The sequence below is a fragment of the Hydra vulgaris genome, chromosome 15 (genome assembly GCF_038396675.1).
Source record: "Hydra vulgaris chromosome 15, alternate assembly HydraT2T_AEP".
Taxonomy (NCBI): domain Eukaryota; kingdom Metazoa; phylum Cnidaria; class Hydrozoa; order Anthoathecata; family Hydridae; genus Hydra; species Hydra vulgaris.
In genome coordinates, this window is record NC_088934.1 from 1,962,576 (window position 1) to 1,983,862 (window position 21,287).

A 21,287-nucleotide genomic window follows, 5' to 3' on the forward strand; every position below is an offset into this window, starting at 1 on the left:
ACGGTGGCTTCCATTTTCGGTAAAAGTAACTTTGTAACTAATCAAACAACGCATGAAACAATTTCGAAACTAAACGAACAACATGCGGAAATATCATAAGTAACAGATTGGCTGAACGAATGCTTTCGCGGTGAGTTTAGAATTAAGAAAATGCATGAATTAGAAGGTTTAAATGTGTGAAATATATGTGAATAATGTATATATATGTAATAAATAAGTGAAATATATTTATTAAAATTTGTGTTACATTAAAATTTTAATATATATATATATATATATATATATATATATATATATATATATATATATATATATATATATATATATATATATATATATATATATATATATATATATATATATATACATCATAGCTTATATAGTATATACATATATATATATATATATATATATATATATATATATATATATATATATATATATATATATATATATATATATATATATATATATATATATATATATATATATATATATACTATGTACTAGTTAGATTGTTTGTTTTTAAAATTGCTAAATAAAGTGTTTAGAGGGGATAAAGGAGAAACTTTATTTGTTTGCAGTAAATAAATTTATTGGACCAATATAGCTGATAACATATAGTGAAACTAAATAAGCTATTCAAAAAGGGCAGGAAAGTTGGCTGGTAATGATTTATAAAGGAGGTCTAGACAAACTACATAATAGTTCTTATCCAGGAATAAAACTGCTTCATCAGATAATTAGTATTTAAGAAAGCATTTAAGAAAGAATTGTTGCAGACAAAATAAAAGCATTGTATTTATTGATGATATGTAATTTGATTTTTGGACAGGAAAGAGAAAAACAGATGCAATTTTTATTGTAAGTCAAGTTAAAAAAAAAAGATAATGATCTGATGGATGGATCTTTGGGACTTTGATTTGGAGAAAAACCTTTAGAATCATCTACACTACGAATGGTGGTGTATTAGGTATTGAGATATTTAGGTGTTAAATGTGTATCTGTTATTGTAGCTATGTATGAAAATATCACAACAGCAATTAAAACAAAAGATGGAGAGTGAGAGCGATTTTAAGCTTTTATGAGCAATCAAAATACCAGAAAGTGACCATGTGTAGGAAAGAAGTTGGAGCAAACTATTGTTTGTACAATTTGTAAACACTAGTTTCATAAAGGATATAGTGGTATACAAGGTTTAATTAATATCATTTGTTTTGATTATATAATATTTTTTTTGGTAAATATTGATAAGGTAAATTTTATTACAAATGGGTCAGCTGAACATAAGAAGCAATAAGGTTAAGAGTAAGATATACCTAAGATATACCATTATTATCTACACTTCTAATATCAAAAGTGTAAAAACAACAACTATATTTACGTTTAAGAACTCTGTTTGATACGTGTTATTTTACAACTTATATATACAATTTATCGTAATCAACAAAACTCCCTAGGGATAATTTACCAAAAATAGTTTATGACATATTTACACTAACGAGTTTTAAACGCTCGTAAATTATAATAGGGTATTCAAATAAGCAATTAACAAAAAAGTTCATCAATAAAGATTGAAGCAAAGCTATACATCTGTTCAGAGTATTCTGATAGTTGGCAGTGAAACCTAGGCAATGAAGGTTTGTGATAAAATAGCATTTACTCATGTATTGAAAAATAACATATAAGTGATGTATACAGAATAATTTTAAAATAGTATACCGGTTTGGGTTCTTAAAGATTTGGCCAACAAACAGGTTGAAGTAGTTAACAATAAATATAATTCAAATATAACTTTATGAAGTACTTTATGAAATGTTTATTTAAGGTTGTTTTAAGGATTTTATATTTCCCTAGGTTAAAGTTAAAGCATATATATATATATATATATATATATATATATATATATATATATATATATATATATATATATATAAATATATATATATATATATATATATATATATGTATGTATATGTATATTTATATATTATGTATATATGTATTATATATAACTCTCTATGGACCAGCACATAAAATTTTTTGTTCAATTACAAAACACTTACTAAATACTTCACTATATTCGTCCATATCTTACCAAAGATGCTGCAAAAGTATTTGCCTGTGGCATTGTTAACTCTCAACTTTATTACTGCAACAGTCTATCTGAAACTTCTCAAAAAAAAATTAAACAAAATATAACGTATGCAAAATAATTTAGCTTTATATTGTATGTCTCTTTCCCTTCTACTTACAATCATGAAATGTAAATATATATATTTATATATATATATATATATATATATATATATATATATATATATATATATATATATATATATATATATATATATATATATATATATGTATGTATATATATATATATATATATATATGTATATATATATATATATATGTATATATATATATATATATGTATATATATATATATATATATATATATATATATATATATATATATATATATATATATATATATATATATATATATATATATATATACACAGAGAGAGAGAGAGATAGAGAAAGAGAAATACATTTTATTCACACTTACTGATGGTAACTGATTCACTTTTTTTGTTTTTATAAAGTTTAATGTTAATAAAAAAAAAAATTTGTAACTATTAAGCTCTTCCTCAAGCTTTTACTTTTCCCATGTAACTAGCAACTTTGTTTAAAATGGCTCAAAATTTACTGGTAAAAAAAAGAAATTTTCTTTTTCTTCAAATTTCAATCATCACTTTTTCAGTGTATGTATTGAATTTTGTTATCAGGTAATACCACAGGCGTAGGAAAAGAATTGCCAGCCTCCTTTATATTTAGTCAAAGACATTTACATCTACCCCACCCCCTCAAATCCCGAACTCTAGCAGTTTGATACGTTTGTTTTAGCCAACGTATCAAACTGCTATTACATTCCAATGCCACTGAGTAAAATTATACTGTATATTTTTTTTAAAAGTGTTATATGTATGTTCAGTTAAATATTTACAGTGTACTAATACATTATATTACTAATGTTTCTGTTAATTATTTACAAATAAAGTAAAAAATATTGTTGAAGTTGAAGGTATTACCTTTGGATTTTAAACCAGTAATTATTTTTAAAAATTAGATTGTAATGTTATTGTGTTTATTAGCAAAATAACTCAAAAAACATTAAATTAGGATATTATGGCTAGAAAGTCTCATTGCACCTCAGCTGAGCTATTAGTAATTCAACGAATTAAAAACAGTTGAAAGTCATATAGAGAGATTTCAAGAATAATTAAGTGCTCTGTTGGAATGGTTCAAAATGCTCTTAAAACATTAAAGTGTGTTGAATCTAGAGGATGCAAAAGAATAGTTAATTATTTTTGAACCTAAAAAGGATCCGGTTTATCTCCAACAATGCCATTAAAAACATTTCAGAGTTGAATGTAACATTTATATTTAAACGTAAAATTAGAGGTTAAACGAAATTTATTTTCAATATCACTTAGAAGTCTTTATTGAAAAAAAGACATATAAAAGCTAGGTTTCCCTATATTCTGCAGACCACTAAATAAAGAGTTTGACCTACATTACATTAAGGAAATAGTGAAGTTTGGTGGTGGAACTATTATGGTGTGTGGATGTTTCTCATCATTTGGTATTGATCCTTTTTTTTTAAACAGACACGACAGCTGATATTTATACTAATATACTTCAAGAAATAATGCTTTCTTATGCTGATGACAACATGCCAATACTCAATAATGATAATTATCCAAAGCATACGGCTTCTATCACTAAGAGATGGTTTCAAAATAATGGCATAAAACAATTGGAGTGGCCAGCACAATCGCTAGATTTAAATCCAATTGATAATTTATGGAAAATTGTAAAAGACGAGAAAAAGCCTATGAACAAAAAGGATCTGTGGGAGGCTGTACAAGTATGATGGAACTCTATTTCTCCATTAACATGCAATAAATTGGTTAACAGCATGACCAAAAGATTAGTTGATGTTAAAAATAATAAAGAACATGCAACAAAATATTAACTAATTATCTTAGATGTTGTATGAAATAATTGAAACTTTTGCAAAAAAGTTGTTAGTTACATGGGAAAAGTTAAAAAGAACTTGATAATTTAAAAAAAAAAATTAGAATTAACATTAAACTTTATAAAAACAAAAAATGTAATATTATGTGTGTGTGTGTGTGTGTGTGTGTATATATATATATATATATATATATATATATATATATATATATATATATATATATATATATATATATATATATATATATATATATATATATATATATATATATATATATATATATATATATATATACATATACATATATACATATACATATATACATATATATGCATGCATGTATGTATATATATATATTTATATATATAAATAACAAATAAATTTCTGATTATTGAGGAGATTTGTTTTCGTTTGTTAGTAGGGCTGAAGAAACTTCAGGATGAAAACGAAAATTATGACGATGGCAAAGTTATTTGACGACTAGATATGATTATCATTTTTCATTTTCTTTGCAAATGCTGTTTAATTTTTAATAGTTATGGGTCTGATGCCACAGCCTATAAATGGAATTATTAGGCTGATTGTTGGCCATCTATTCACCTTATTTTAGAGCAACTGAGAAAGCATACATAAATCAAAGAAAATTAAATTAAATTTTTTGTAGAAATTGTCGATCATGTTAAATTGTTTACAACTTAAATAAGTAAATATTTCTGAATAGGATATTTATTAATGAAAAAAATGTCATAAAAAAAGTGAACAATTAATCTCAATATCTTAATAAAACTCAAAATCACGCAAATATATTTTTTGATTTTTGGCTCAAGCAATTAGGCCTTAAACAGAACGTAATAAATAATTTAACTTTGTCGTCTTTTGCAATGGAATGTAACAACTATATAGAAATAAAAGACTTATTCAACTTTTGTTTTGATAGTTTTTATTTGGTCAATGAAAACACATATACTATTCATTCAGTGTTGAATGTGTAGATGTGTACTTTGCTGAATGATGAGTAAAGCGAGAATGAGTTTTGAATGATGGAGCTAGCGATAATGTCTTATTTGAGCAGCAACAATGATTTATGTAAAAAAGAGAACGAAATGCAATCTTATGACAATGGGATAGTGATTGTGACAATAATAGTGTAATGGTGGTAATAACAATAATAGACAATAGTGGTATTGACAGTAATAGACAATTGATAGTGACAATAAGAGCAGGTTTAACTATATTTACAATATGATTTTAGACTTTTTCAAAAAGAAAGTATAGAATATAAAAACAAGAATCAGCCCAAATATGACAATAGTATTCCATACAGAGACAAATAAAAGATTTGTAGAGGTAGAGAATGAAATTGGGAGCAAAAAAAAGGATATTGCAAGCAAAATGTTTGTAGAGAAGAAATAAAGTAGAGGACTCAGTGAGACCGTTGCCATTCATCAATATAGGATTATCAACATTATTGTAATAACTGTTTGGAGTAAATAGTTGTGTTTTGTTGGAGTTAAAATTTACGACCCACTACAGGCCCCAAGCTGTTACAGATAAGAGATCAAATTCAAGATTGGCTGCCTGTTCTAAGGGATCAAAAAGTGATGACTTTTTGTCAAGACAGGACACAGTGGGCCAGGTGGTAGACAAAACCTACAAAATAAATATTTATTATATTCAAAACCATATAATAAAGCATATTTGTAATACTCCATTTAAAATTTTGAAAATTGTCTTGAGTATAATAGTATCTTTTAAAACCATAAAATCAGTTGCAGTTTCATGTATAATGAAAAAAAATTTTAATTTTTAATTTTTTTTTAAAAAAAAAGCCTGAAATTTTTATTTTTATGCATAGCTATACTAAACAGTAACTTTTAAAAAATTTTGAGCTTATGGGATTATTTTATATATTTAAACTATTTAACAGTAAAGGGAAAAAAATGTAAGTAAAGATCAGCCTTTATAATACACTTATAATCTAAAATAAAGAGGTAAATTTTTAACATTTAATACTTTTGTTTTGTACAAAAAGTGTCACATAATTTAGGGAACCTACGAGAACTTATATTAAATACTTGAATTAGTAAATGCAATATGTATACAACCTATTTGAACTATAAGAAGCTTACAAAATCTTATTACCCGAAAATGCTATTTTTTAATGACGGTGATCGAACTGGTCCGGATGTTATGCTCACAGACAACAGTTCGGAGTTAAGAGATGCATTATATAACGTTTGACCTTCTTCATTATTATTATTATGTACTTTTCATCTTTTGCAACAAGTTTGGAGATGGCTGTTCGATATCAAACACCAAATTCAAAAAGAGGATCGACCGGTTATGTCAAATTTTAAAAACACTGTTTACTCTGAAACAATAGAGATGTTTGAGGTTACTTTTTCGCAACTGCTTTGCGACAATATCATTAAAAAATACCCTAATCTAATATTTTATTTAAAATATATATGAAATGAAAAAATGTTGGGCATTGGCATTTCGGTCGACTTTACGAACACGTGGTAACAACACTAACAATTACACCGAGGCGCAATTTTTAGTTATGAAAGACTTAATTTTGCAAAGAGTAAGAGCATATAATGTTAACGCACTATTTGACAGTTTTACTGACGAATTAGACCAACATTATAAAAATAAACTGTTATCTGCTGCTAGCGGATCTTTTGATAGCTATAATACTCCTCAATACTTTGGTAAACCCCAAAAAAAGAAAGGAGTAATCGGATTTGTAAAGTCATCCACCGAGCATATTAGTACAATGTTACGTAATACACAAAATATCGGTAGCAACATACTTGTTGTTCCTAGTGCGTCTGGAAAAAAAACTATAATGTAGATATGAATATTGGAATATGTGAATGTCGAGTTGGGGGAAATGGCGCTCCGTGTAAACATCGATTTGTGCTATGGTCTAATGGCATTTCAAACAGTTTGTACTTTATGCCGATATTCAACATTGACCAAAGAAAATATCTTGCTGAAATTGCGCTAGGGAAGAGTTTACCAAGAGAGTTATATGAAGGACTCCACACTGATAACAATATATGTAAAAATAATTTTGAAATAAATTTATGTATAGAGTTAAATAAAAGCACCAGTAATGTTGCTAACAAGGTTGAAGCTTCAAACATTTGTGAAAAAGATGATACATTGAGGGACGAAGCTTTCGAAGCACTATCAAGTTCATTTGAAACTATACGTTCTAAAATCGCTGTTGGAGATAAATCATTTTTACTTGGCATAAAAATATTCAAAGAAAGAGAAGAAAAAATGAGTTCGAGTTTACCTACAACAAATTTACATTCGGTACGCAGCAAATTAGTTGAAAGAATAACTATGTATGCACGTCTTTGAAAAAATACCAAAAAAATAAAATTAATGTCCAGCCGGAGGCAGTGAAACGTCGTAAAATAAATATCGGGGGAAAAAGGGCTTTACAAAAAGGAATTAGTTTATTTCTTATGCCCTTGAAGACACCATCAAAAAAAAGAAATCATAAGTTTGCTGAGAACGTTAAGAATATCGAACCCGTTGCTAAAAAAGCAGGACGCAGCTTAATGACTTGAATTAATTAATATATTAAAGTTCACTAAACAAGTTAGTAGTTTCACTGTTAACTGTTTTAATAGTTATGTTTATCTGAGATAAATTTATTTATGAATATATTATATACTTTTATTTATGAAAATGGCGAGTAGAAAGTCTTTATTTGTTGAAAACGATTTGTTGTTGTTAGACTCATAACATAATTTAAATAAAATAGTGAACCAAAATAAAAACTTTGATGATGAAGTTTGATTCCATAAAGTACAGCAAGGTTTAAATTTAAAATAGAAGTATGAGATTATTTGCTCTCTTGAGCACAATTAAGTATTACATAGCTTTATTACATAATTAATTTATTTAAATTTAAATAATTTTCTGCTGCTTTCTTCATTTAATTGATAATTTGTTTTACCCCTACTAAGATGGTAACCATTCGCGCTATCGAAATTACGCAAGGTCACGTGATTTTCTTTAAAATTACTTTCTTAACGTTTAGAAACGATAAGATGTTGTAACATAATCATTTTTTATGTACTTAGTTTTTTATAAAAATTTAATTTTCTTTTTAATGTAATAAATTTGATATAAGCTTATCACTTACATCAATTTTATTCATTTTGCGGTCATTGTTTATGATTATATTTTTTGTCTAATGTTTATGATTATATTTTCGCGTAGTTTCAAAGTTACTTTTACCGAAAATGGGAGCCACCGTTAACGGAAAAAAAGAACGCGGCGCCGAGAGCCTTTACGTCGCCTGGGACAGAGCATCCTATTTCTATAATTTTTCTTATATTAAAATATCGGAAAGGTTTTTTCTTTTTAGAAACCTTTCTTTATTTTGGCGCCCCTTCAACGTCTGCGTCCCGGGACAAACTGTCCCCCCTCCCTTTCTCTCATCGCACCTGTGAATATGGAAAAATTGTACTGCTTGCCGCATTCATTATTTTAGGTGTTTGTCTTTTTGTAACCATGACTAGGTTTTTTCAAACCGAGACGAGACTGAGACGAGAAGTTAGTACTTCTCGTGAGACCGAGAACGAGACGAGCGAGAAATTTAACAATTTTCGAAAACAAATTTATTAAAATCCAAGTAAAAAAAAAAAATGTAAACATGGTTTTGACAAATAGACACATATGACATTTGTCAAATGTAAACAACTTTTTCAAATATTAGTTCAGAATTTTTTTGTCAAACTTTTCCAACAAGACAATGTTTTCTCTGATTAAAATGATTTGTTCTATTTTTTCTGGGCGTAAGTTGCATCTGGATGATCGGACGACATTTCCACCTGAGCTAAAAACTCTCTCTGATTTAGTTGAACTTGCTGGAATAGCTAAAATTTGTCTAGCTAATGAAGAGAGTTCTGACAGTGTATTTGAATGCAATTTCCACCAATCAAAAATCGGAAAGTCTTTTTTGGCATCAGGGAGATATTCATACTGGCACATTTCGCTCAAAATAGGATTCAACTCAGATGTTGGCTCTTGTGTTTCAAGTCTAACGTTTAACTTGCGCTTCAGTTTTGAATTAGGGGACAAATCTGCTGAAAGGACTCTGGCAACAGGTTGGCACTCAACATTATCCATATTGAGGCTAACCATTCTTTTGTTGTTTGAAATTTTTTGAAGAGCTTCAAGTGAAGTCCCTTTAAAGCAGGATTTAAGTAGTTTACTGCAGCACTCAATAAGTTTCCAGTGTGACAAAGAGGAAATCTTTTCTCAATGCAGTTTTTCAAGTTTTTTGGATACAAGACACCGTAGCCATTTTTTCCATCCGTCTCAATAAATTGATCAATTTTGTCATGGATTAAATAAAGAGAATCGGCGACAGTGTTAATTGTTGGAATAGACTCAACCGACCACGTTTCTGTTGCTTCTTTAAGTGGTGCCAAAATTTCTACTCCTCCTTCGATTGATTTCCACTGTGATGCACTGATGGTATTTGAAGAAAAAATATCTTCATTTGCACATAAGCTGATAATTGCACTCTTTAGATTTAGACTTATTGTTAAAGAATTTAAAAATAAGCAACCCAGCTATTAAAAACTATATTCTATATTTTAATATTACTCTTATTTAAAATGGCTGACGATCCTCCTTTAAAAAACTTTGAACTTAATTCATTACTAACTAAAAAATCAATACTTTTAAAAAAAAACATTCTGATCCGGATATTAATTTTTTTAACAACGATTTAATAAAAAATATTAACCCATTATATTATAACGTAAATTCAAAAAATATAATTGAAGGAATGGAGAACGACTCGTTCTCTATTCTTCATGTTAATATTAGAAGGCTACAAAAAAATTTTGATTCATTGAAACAATTTTTGTATAAAGTTAATATGAATTTTCAAATTATTTGTCTCAGCGAGACATGGTGTGATGATAAAAATATCGAGAACAATTATAATTTCCATTTACCAAATTATAAAGTGATTCACCAAATTAGGACCTCGGGCAAGGTAGGCGGGGGTTTGTGTATTTTTATTAAAAACTCACTATTGCACAAAGTTAAGTCAGATTTAAGTTCAACCACTAATGATTATGAGTCATTGTGCATTGAACTCGTTAATAAAACCTTCAAAAATATAATAATCCATGCTTTATACAGACCACCTTCAGGTTCTATTAAAGTGTTTGAAGACCACATTAGAAACGTCATTAAAAATAATTATATTAAAAAAAAACTGTTTACATGGTTGGTGACCTGAACCTCAATATTTTGGATTATGACTCAAATAAAAACATTAAACAATTTTTTAACGTCATTTTTGAAAATAGCTACATTCCTGTCATCAACAAACCTACTCGCATAACCAACAAAAGTGAAACTTCGATAGATCAAATTATCACCAATGACTTCATAAATATAAAGATAAAAACAGGAATATTTAAAACAGATATTTCTGATCATTTTCCCATATTCATCGTTGTTCAAAAATATAATAAAAGTGACTGCCAAAAAAATACAAAAATAAAAACAAGAATAATAAACGACTCTTCAATTAACCAATTTCATGACCTTTTATCAAGTGTTAAATGGGATGACTTGTTATTGAATCTAAACGCTGATAAAGCCTACGATATATTTATATCAGAATATTATAAATATTATAACAAAGCATTTCCTGAAATTACAAAATTAATTAAATCAAAAACGTTATCAAATCCTTGGATAACTAAGGGTATCCTTAAATCTTCTAAAATAAAACAAAGATTATATAATAAATTTCTTAAAAAAAAAAAACCCTACGTAATGAAAGCAATTATAAAAACTACAAACGACTCTTTGAGTCAATTATAAAAAGCTCAAAAAAAAAACTACTATTCAGATCAACTAAAAAAGCATTCAAATGATCCTCAAGGTACTTGGCGCATAATTAACGAAGTTATTGGTAAAAATAATCCAGAGAGAAATAATTTTCCGAAAATTCTTAAATTCAAAGACAACTATGTTATAGAAAAAGAATTAGTGGCTGAAGCACTTAATAAATTTTTTATTAATATTGGTCCGTCTTTAGCATCAAAAATTGAATCCTCTAAGATCAACTTTGATGCATACTTAGTCTCTAATAAAACTAATATTATGCCTAATGATAATCTAACTGAAGAAGAATTACTATGCGCAGTCTCTTCGATTAAGCCTAAAAAAAGTATAGGCGTCGACAATATAAGTGGTAACATCATTATAAATTCAATAAAACTGATTACAATCCCGCTTTTGTGTATCTTCAACTTATCTTTAAAAGAGGGAGTTTTTCCAGAAAAAATAAAAATTGCTAGGGTGGTCCCTATTTTTAAATCAGGCGATCCTAGTGACGTTACTAATTATAGGCCGATCTCTGTTCTTACATGTATTTCAAAAGTTCTTGAACGAATTATGTATAATAGACTCTATTCTTTCTTAATCCAAAATAATATTTTGTACAATAAACAATTTGGTTTTAAATCTGGTCATTCTACTGATCACGCAATCTTACATCTTGTCCACGATATATTTAAAGGTTTCAATGAAAAAATATATACTTTAGGTGTTTTCATAGATCTAAGTAAAGCCTTTGATACTGTCAATCATTTAATTCTTTTGTCCAAACTCGAGTTCTATGGCATCAAAAATTCTAGCTTGGCTTGGTTTAAAAGTTACTTGTCTAATAGGAAGCAATATATTTCTTACGATGGTGGTAAAACGGATAATATGATTATTACATGCGGTGTTCCCCAGGGATCAGTTCTAGGGCCCCTTTTGTTTCTAATTTATGTCAATGACATATAAATTTTCTAATATTTTAAACACAACTTTATTCGCCGATGATACGAATTTGTTTTATTCTCATGAAGACATAAATATTTTATTTTTAACAGTTAACAAAGGACTTGATAACCTAACCCAATGGTTTAAAGCCAATAAATTATCTTTAAACATTACTAAAACTAAATACACATTATTCCATCGTGTTCATAAAAAAGAAAATATTCCACTTAAACTTCCAAATCTTTTTATTGATAAAAATATAATAAAAAGGGAAATATCGTCAAAGTTTTTGGGCGTAATACTCGATGAAAATGTTACATGGAGACAACATATAAGTGTTGTTGAGAATAAGGTTTCTAAAAATATTGGTATACTGTATAAAGCTAAACAGGTCTTAAACCAATCTTGTCTTAAATACATATACTTTTCATTTATACACTGTTACCTAAACTATGCTAACATTGCTTGGTGCATGCACCAATGTTACAAAGCTAAGTAAACTTCTATGTAAACAAAAACACGCCATTAGGATTATTACAAATGAAAATCGCTTCTCTCATTCAAAAATACTTTTTAGTAAACTTAATATTCTAAATGTTTATAATTTAAATCTCTATCATGTTCTTATATTTATGTTTAAACTTGATAAGAAAATGGCACCATATTTATTCAACTCTTTATTTAAAAAAATAAATCACATATACAGCACAAGATTTTCAAATAATAACTATACTCAATCCAAAACCTACTATTCTGCCACTAAATACTCAATCACAAACCGAGGACCTAAACTCTGGAATACACTTTTAAATAATGATCTTAAACCACTTTCTTCGCTTAATCAATTTAAAACTAAACTTAAGCAAAATCTTTTACAAACGACAATGAACTAAATTTCTTCTGAAGCGTTTAAAATGAGAGTACTATTATTAATGATTTAGTATTAATAATTGTTTATTACTAAGATTGTCTATTCTAATACATAAATATGATAAATAATCTTGTCTCTAGTCTTGTTTCTGTTTATTTATTTTTTTTGTTTTGTCTTTTTTTTTTTTTTTTGTTTGTTTGTTTGTTTGTTTGTTTGTTTTTTCTTCTTTATCGTTGGTCTTTTTAGTAAGTAAAGTAAACTTAAGCGTTAATAAAAAAAAATAATTTATAGCATATGTAACTTTTACGGTTTTTATTAGCATTGTAATTTACGGTATATTTATTACGGGGCTTAGTGATAAGGCAACTATAGTCTTCTTTTTGCCCCTGTCATATATTGTTTTTTATTCATGAACATTGTTATTGTAAATACTATTAACGACGAAATATATAATTAAAATAAAATTAAAATTAAAAAAAAAAAAAAAAAATGATGTAGGACAGAAGCCATGCAATCCAGTTCACTATTCCATCTTGTGTCGACAGATTGGCGTAACTGTCTAAAATTGATTCCTTGAGCGTCTGATTCTGATTCAAGCAATTCAGCTGCAACTGTTGACTGGTGAGTTAAAGAAGCCAAATCTTTGTATGTTAAAGAAGCCAAATCAACGCATCATCCATTCCAGCAGTCATTCCAAATGAGTCTCGAACTGCACATTGCAAAATATGATTGTTGCACAAGTATTGGTCAAGGCGCTTTGACAATTTGACTGCAAGTTTCATGTTTCTTGCCTGGTCGTTCACGCAGTACAGAAAAAAGTAATTCAGCATTGCAGAGTCAAACTGTTTTTTAATGGAATTATCTTTGTCATATTTTATTTAGATTTATTAAAATCACGGAGTCAAAAAATTAATTAATTAAAAAAAACAAATTATAAGCATTTTGTAAATTATAATAATTTTTAATTTGGAAAATAATATAATACTTAAGTCTCATTCTACTTCTCGCGAGAATTTTCTATTTCTCGTTTCTCACAAGAAGTCCCATTTCTCACGAGAAACGAGAACGAGATGAGATCTTGCTCATGGTTATCTTTTTGAAATTATTTAGACTAGAAAATACCCTTCTGGTAAACTCTCCACAATTTAATTGACATTTGACAATTGACATCCACAATTCAATTGTCAATTGACATTATAAAATTTATTCAAAAGTTTGTCTTATGTTCATTTGGCAATAATCTTAATAGCAATTAAGTATTTCCTTGCCAAATAGAGAAAAGACAACTTATTTTGTCTACTTTATGGTTTAGGGTTTGATAAGTTGGCTCATGCATGTATCGGAATTTATTATTTTCTAAATAAAATATTTTGTATGTTTGTATATCTCTTCAGCAGGCTTAGCGGCTCGATTAATGGCAATAGAATTATGACTAGCCCGAAAAGCTACTAATGGCTAGTTGTGGCGGCTCGTAAACTTGGAATATTTAGTTGCATCTGAGCCAGTCGTCTACCAACTACAGAAGCTGTAAGCATTAGGCTTGTAATCACTAATGAGTGCCTTGTTTACTGATTCACGCGCCTAAATAGTCCATTTGAAATCCTCCATTTCTATTGGAAACAGATAACAATGTGCTTTGCTGCTTGAATGCTAATCAGATTGAATACTCCGTCTCTTAGAAATTACCCTGTGTTTAAACGTGTGACATACTCTAGAGCAATGCTATTGCCCAATATTCATGTAAATTTGTTTTGTTTATGTGCGTTTACTATTGTGGGTATTAATAACATATTCGTTTAAAGCATCTCTGTCCGGCAGACTCGGACGTCCGAGTCTCCACTACTTCTTAAGTGTTCATCAAATTCATTTTTTAGAACGACGTTTATATTGCTATGTTGTATGGTATTGTGCCTAATTGTGGGGTAAATATTTTTTTTTTTACAAAAAAGATTTCGCAACACTCAAAAAATAAATCCACGCATCCTCCTCTATCCTTCTACAACGTTACGCAATTTATAAACAGTTCCTCAGAATTATCTTCCCAATGGATCTTTTAATATTTTAGGGTGCTTTACTAAATCAAGATTTATAAATTAAAAAAATTATCATATGAATAAAAATATCATTTTTAGCGTAACTTATGAACAGCTCCTAAAAATTATCTTCCTTATGGGTATTTTTGTATTTTAGGGTATTCACTAAATAAAGATTTATAAATAAATAAAATTTTATTAAATGAACAAAAAAATTATTTTTTGCGTACTTTTGAAGCATAATATTTAAACAAGTAGTCTTGTTAAACGTAAACATTGATAGATTTAAAATCTACGCTTTAAATCTTTTAATATATACAATTATTAAACGTCGATCGAACGTTTACAATATTAACTATAATAAGTCGTTAATCTAAACGTTTAATTGACGTTTAATAAACATATAGTATGTTATATTATAGTAATATAGCCATTGGTCAGAAGACTCACATAACAGCTTAAGTCACGCGCTTTAAATAGGCATAATTAAAACGAAATACAAAAATAAATAGGTACACCTCAAAAACGCATAGTATTACAAAAACACAGATGTTAAAATAATTTCAACAAATTGTGTATTCTAATGATATAACAAATCAATCAAAAATAATTAAAAACTGACAAGAGCGTTGATAAATAATTAACAAACGAATTTCGGGTGCGCCATTTTAATATATGGAAGTTAAAAAGCTCTTTTTGCGACAATCTACCTTCGTAAATGCCAACAATTCAATGGATTCCGATGTTTTAGAAATTATTGATGGTCTCATTGACACAGTTAAAAAATGAGTTGCTGGTCTCTCATTATGAAAGTCCTGCTGTAAGAACTTTTTTCTAAAGTTTTATAAACAATTTAAATTCATTTTGTAAACGCTAGTATGATTGTGTAACAGTAGGTATTCATCTTTTCTATAATCAAGAGATTTAATAACTAAATATTATTGTTTTATTTTAGATGTATTTTAGCTTAAATTAGTTACATTTGCTAAAGAAAATTGGTGGAACAGAGCTGTTAAAAACCACTGCATATGTTATGTCGTGACGTTAATAATTTTTAATGTCAAAAATAAAATGGATGTTACAGGAAATTTTGGAAAACTTCTATTCAGTAAATCCTCTAAATGTAAAGTTGTTCTGTTTAATTCCAATTTTGATATGAGATTAAAAAACCCAACAACCAATGAGAATGAACATTTAGAATGTTCATTCAAACCCAACAACCAATGAGAATGAACATTTAGAATGCTAACTATTCATTGGCGTCCGCAGGATTTTTTGATATTTCAGACAGGACACTTTTACACATTGAGCAAAATCCATACTTAAGTATGTTCATACCTATGCCAAATGAGGGGAACTTGCAAAAATTTAATATGGTGGGGGCCTGGGAACAAAAAAAGACCCAAAACGCTTGCCTCCCCTGCCCAAACGTGAGGGCACTGATGTAGTAAATTTTTCAACTTTACTTTCTTAAACTAAATTTAAATTTATCGACAGATTTTTAATTTCGTAGGAAAATATTGTAAATTACAAAAGTTATACAAAGTTTACACCCCTCATTTGGGGGGGGGGGGGGAGGGTTCCACTTGGCATAGGTATGAACATACTTAAGTTTGGAGTTTGCACAATGTGTGAAAGTGTCCTATCTGAAACATCTAAAAATCCTGCGGGCACCCATGTAACTACTTTAGCCTATTTTTTTGCGGTTACAAATCAGGTTACGAAATCAGACGATCAGGATACGAATGTAGAAGGTGATGTTGCACAAGAACAGGTGCATGATAAACAAGCGGTAGACGTAATACTAGGAAGATTTTTGATAATGCATAAACCAAAGAAAACAGTGATCCAAAATATATGTTTATGAGTTTATTAATTTTATTAGTAATCTTTAACTTAATCTTAGCGTAAACTATTATTTTCTTCTAATGAGATTAAATTTAAAAAATATCTGATAGAAATTGTTACTATAAAATTTCCACTGCAAAAAGCTTGATCGTTTAATATTTTTTAATTATCGAAGTTAAACAAGTATAGTGCATGAACATTTTTTCTCTAAATACCCACTATATGGAAACGTTTTATATTAGTTTATATCTTTATATATAATTTTATAATATTAAAGTATAATATAAGTGGTTTAGTATAAAAGTTAAACATATTATAATAGTTATAAAAAAAATAAAAAATAAGACCAGGTCTTTTATAACTATATCTTGTTTATAAATTTCAAGACCTATATAGCTCTTATTAGTTATATAAAGTTAAAAAGTTCTTACGTAACTTTAATTTATATAAGTTTTAAAACTTAAATAAATTGAAATTACGTTAAAAAATTATAGTTAAAAAGTTATAACGTAACTCTAATTTATATAAGTTTTAAAACTTAAATAAATTGAAATTACGTTAACTAAATCAAAGAAACTATTAGACAAGATCTAAAAGTTTAATATACGTTTGCCTAGACTAAATCTAAACGCTTTATACGTTATTTAGACTGGATTTAAACGCAAATTAGACAAAATCTAAACGCTTTATATACGTATAATAATCCTATAATAGACGTCTAAAATATGTTTGAACATAGACGTTTTGTGGACGTTTGTTCTAAACGTTAATCTGGTTTCAGAATCGGTCAATATTTAGTCAAAACCGGTCGAAAAATGGATAAAACGTTTAACGACCTATTATTGATCAAAAATCGACGCTTGATTTAAAATGTATATTCAAAACTTTTATATATATATATTTACTAAACGTCGATCAAACGTTTAGAATATCGACTTTCATTAGCCAATATTGTAAACCTTTAATCGACCTTAATTAAACGTAAACATTTATATAAATGCCCTACGGGCATTTGTTGATTTGATGTCTTAAAGGCATACGATACAATAGGGAATTAATGCCCTACGGGCATATATGATACAATGGGAATCAATTCCTTATGGGGCATACGATACAATGCATTTTATAATAAGCATATATACTAAAAGATTTAAAGCGTAGATTTTAAATCTATATAGATTTAAATTCTACGCTTTAAATCTTTTAATTTATACGTTTATTAAACGTCGATCAAACGTTTACAATATTGACTAATATAAGTCGTTATTCTAAACGTATGATCGACGTTTAAGTAACGTATATTATAATATAATATAATTATTATATGATAATATAGTAATATAGCCATTGGTCAAAAGACTCACATAACAGCTTAAGTCACGCGGTTTAAATAGGCATAATTAAAATGAAAAAAAAACTTATTAAAAAATTACTTTTTTTTGGCTAAATAACTAAATTAGACTTTAATGATTTTAAGATTTACAACAACTGAAAGCAAAACGACTGATAAATAAATAATAAACGAGTGTCGGGAGCGCCATTTTAATTCATGGAAGTTAAAAAGCTCTTATCACGACAATCTACCTTCCTAAATACCAACAAATCAGTGGACTCCGATGTTTTAGAAATTATTGATGGCGACATTGACCAGAGAAAACAGTTTATTAATTTTATTAGTAATCTTTGATTTATTCTTAATGTAAAGTTTTATTTTCTGCTAATGAGATTAAATTTAAAAAATATTTGGTTGAAATTGTTACAATAAAATTTCCACTGCAAAAAGCTTGATCATTTAATTTTTTTTAATTATCGAAACATAAACAAGTATAGCGCACAAACATTTTTTCTTTAAATTCCCACTATATGAAAACGTTTTATATAAGTTTATAACTTTGTTTATAGTTTTATGAAAAATATATAAAGTATAGTATAAGTAGTATAGTAAAAAAGTTTGTATCTTATTTATAAATTTTGAGACCTGTATACTATACAGGTCTTGAAATTTATAAATAAGATACAAACTATTTTACTATATTACTTTACTTTATATAAGTAATAAGAGCTATACAGTGTATAGCTCTTATTACTTATATAAAGTTAAAAAGTTATGACGTAGTTTTAATTTATATTAGTTTCAAAACTTAAATAAATTGAAACTACGTTAATTTAATCAAAGAAAATATTAGACAAGATCTAAAAGTTTAATATAGGTTTCCTTAGACTAAATCTAACCACTTTATATACGTTAATTAAAATAGATTTAAACGTAAAGTAGACTAAATCTAAAGGTTTTATATGCGTATAATAATCCTATAATAGTCGTCTAAAACACGTTTGAATATAGACGTTTTATGGATGTTTGTTCTAAACGTTAATCTGGATTTCATTATAAACGGATAATCAACCAAATCTGAACGTTTTGTGGAAACATTGTTTTGACGTCTAAAAGACGTTTGTGTGTTTACTGGGTTCATTCTAAAAGGTTAATCGCCCAAATCTGAACATTTTGTCGAAACGTTGTTTTGACGTTTAACAGACATTTGTGAGTTTACTGGGCAAGAAAGAAAAAAAAAACTTTTGAAAAGTATAGGGTATTTCACCCTATACTTTTCAAAAGCATAAATGCAAATTATATTTGAACGATGAATAATTTTTTTCTACTTTTTCCAGATTCATAAACTGCAGCTTTTGGCAATTGAAATAATGGAAAGATTTACAAACGAACCACGCATTAAAGTTATTGAAGAGTATTACAAAAATGGTTGTTCGACCGCAAATGCATTTAGAGCACTTCGCGATTTCTTTGGTCAACATAATCGACCAACCATCAGTGCAATTGGAAATATTGTGACTAAATTTAAAGAAACTGGATCAGCGACAGATGTGAAAACACCAACTCGTACTCGCTTACGCCGATCAGATGAGAACATTGCTGCAGTACGCGAGAATGTGGCCGAGAATCCAGGCACCTCAATTCTTCATCGTGCACAAGAATTGAACCTCTCAACAACAACATTACATCGAATTTTGAAGATTTGTGTATGCACGCTTACAAAATTCAATTAACTCAAGAACTGAAGCCTGATGATCATTTGAAGCGCCGTACATTCGTCAATTGGGTACGAGGGCAAAGGCAAGTCGATCCTGCTTTTTCGCAAAAAATCATTTTTAGCGATGAAGCCCATTTTTAACTTTCCGGGTTCATTAATAAACAAAATTGTCGCATTTGGGCTGATGAAAATTCAAAGAAAATTGATGAAAAGCCACTTCATGCACAAAAGATCACGGTATGGTGTGCATTGTCTGCTAACGGAATCATTGGGCCATATTTCTTCGAAAATGATGCCGGAAATTCTGTAACTGTGACAGGCGAGCGATACCGTGATTACCAACTTTTTATGGCCTGCATTGAATGATGCGGATTGTGAAGATCTGTGGTTCCAACAGAACGGAGCTACCTGTCACACAGCCAATGCAACAATGGCTTTACTGAATGAGAAGTTCTTTGGTTGCACAATCTCTCAAAACAGTGAAGTGAATCGGCCACCAAGATCGTGCGACTTTACGCCTTTAGAAATCTTCCTTTGGAGATATCTCAAAAGTACAGTCTATGCTAACAAGCCAACGAATGAGATAATAAGGCATATTCATTACATTAACGACCATCTATGCAGAAACGTCATTGAAAATTTTGACCACCGGGTGAATGTGTGTCATAAAAGCCGTGGCGGGCATTTGGCCGATATCATATTTCACAAATAATTGCCACGAATCAGACTACATTTCTTTTTTTTTTTTTTTTAATTTTAATTTTTTATTTTTATTATCCAAAAAAAAAATCAATTAATTTTCATCAATAAAACTATTTTATTTACTATTACATTTTGTCCGTTATAATGGAACACCCTCTATATAGTTTGTTCTATTTTCAAGGTTAGAAATGTTTTCGACACCATTTGATCAATATTCTCAGAAAATTTTGTCAAACTTTAAAGTCCAATATCTAGAGAACTAACAATTTTTTTAATAAGATTTGGTTAAGTATAATAACCAAATATCAAGTGTCGCCGAACATTCGGTGCTTCGACCGAAAAAAGTTTTATGTAAATATTATTTACATAAAACTTTTTGTTATATTAAAAAAGTTTTATGTAAATATTATTTACATAAAACTTTTTTCGGTCGAAGCACCGAATGTTCGGCGACACTTGATATGTGGTTATTACATTTAATCAAATCTTATTAAAAAAATTATTTATTAAAAAAAGTTATTAAAAAAATATAAACCAAATTTTTTAACTACAGTTATGTATAAAAGAATTAAAACCATTCAAGAAGAATACAAAAATAACTAGCTTATATATATCTTGCATTTCTCAGGTAATTTCTGTTAATTGACAACTTTGTTTACTTTCATTTTGACTCTGTTTATTAAATTCTATTTACAACTTTTATACAGAAACAAAAATTCTCGAGGGCGTAATTATATACAAAATAGTTTATGACTTTATGACTACTAAATTACATCACTTAACTTTAATAGTTGTGCAGCCGTGGCGCAGTGGTTAGAGCGCTGCGACATCTGGACATATTTTCGCGTCACGGTAAGGTAGGAGGCGTGAACTTCCTGGTTAAATGCACTTGGTGCTCTATGACAAGA

At 28.3% G+C, this 21,287-nt stretch overlaps 2 protein-coding genes and 2 long non-coding RNA genes across 4 annotated transcripts; 3 read left to right on the forward strand and 1 right to left on the reverse strand.

Moving 5' to 3' along the window:
* The first annotated feature begins 46 nt into the window (after positions 1-46).
* LOC136092386 (uncharacterized) lies at positions 47-7,848 on the forward strand. The gene is made up of 2 exons (XR_010644382.1): positions 47-130; positions 4,467-7,848. It is a non-coding gene; the product is annotated as an uncharacterized LOC136092386 (long non-coding RNA).
* A 940-nt stretch (positions 7,849-8,788) lies between these two features.
* LOC136091669 (uncharacterized) lies at positions 8,789-10,285 on the reverse strand. Its single transcript, XM_065819377.1, has 3 exons — positions 10,202-10,285; positions 9,375-9,654; positions 8,789-9,264 (listed from the first exon to the last, which is right to left on the reverse strand). Exons 1-3 carry the CDS (start codon positions 10,283-10,285, stop codon positions 8,789-8,791), a joined length of 840 nt encoding a protein of 279 aa, XP_065675449.1.
* Positions 10,286-10,318: 33 nt separating this feature from the next.
* LOC136091670 (uncharacterized) lies at positions 10,319-12,374 on the forward strand. The gene is made up of 3 exons (XM_065819378.1): positions 10,319-10,808; positions 10,956-11,804; positions 11,986-12,374. Exons 1-3 carry the CDS (start codon positions 10,319-10,321, stop codon positions 12,372-12,374), a joined length of 1,728 nt encoding a protein of 575 aa, XP_065675450.1.
* A 554-nt stretch (positions 12,375-12,928) lies between these two features.
* On the forward strand, positions 12,929-16,620 carry LOC136091629 (uncharacterized). The gene is made up of 2 exons (XR_010644135.1): positions 12,929-15,599; positions 15,735-16,620. It is a non-coding gene; the product is annotated as an uncharacterized LOC136091629 (long non-coding RNA).
* The last annotated feature ends 4,667 nt before the right edge of the window (positions 16,621-21,287 follow it).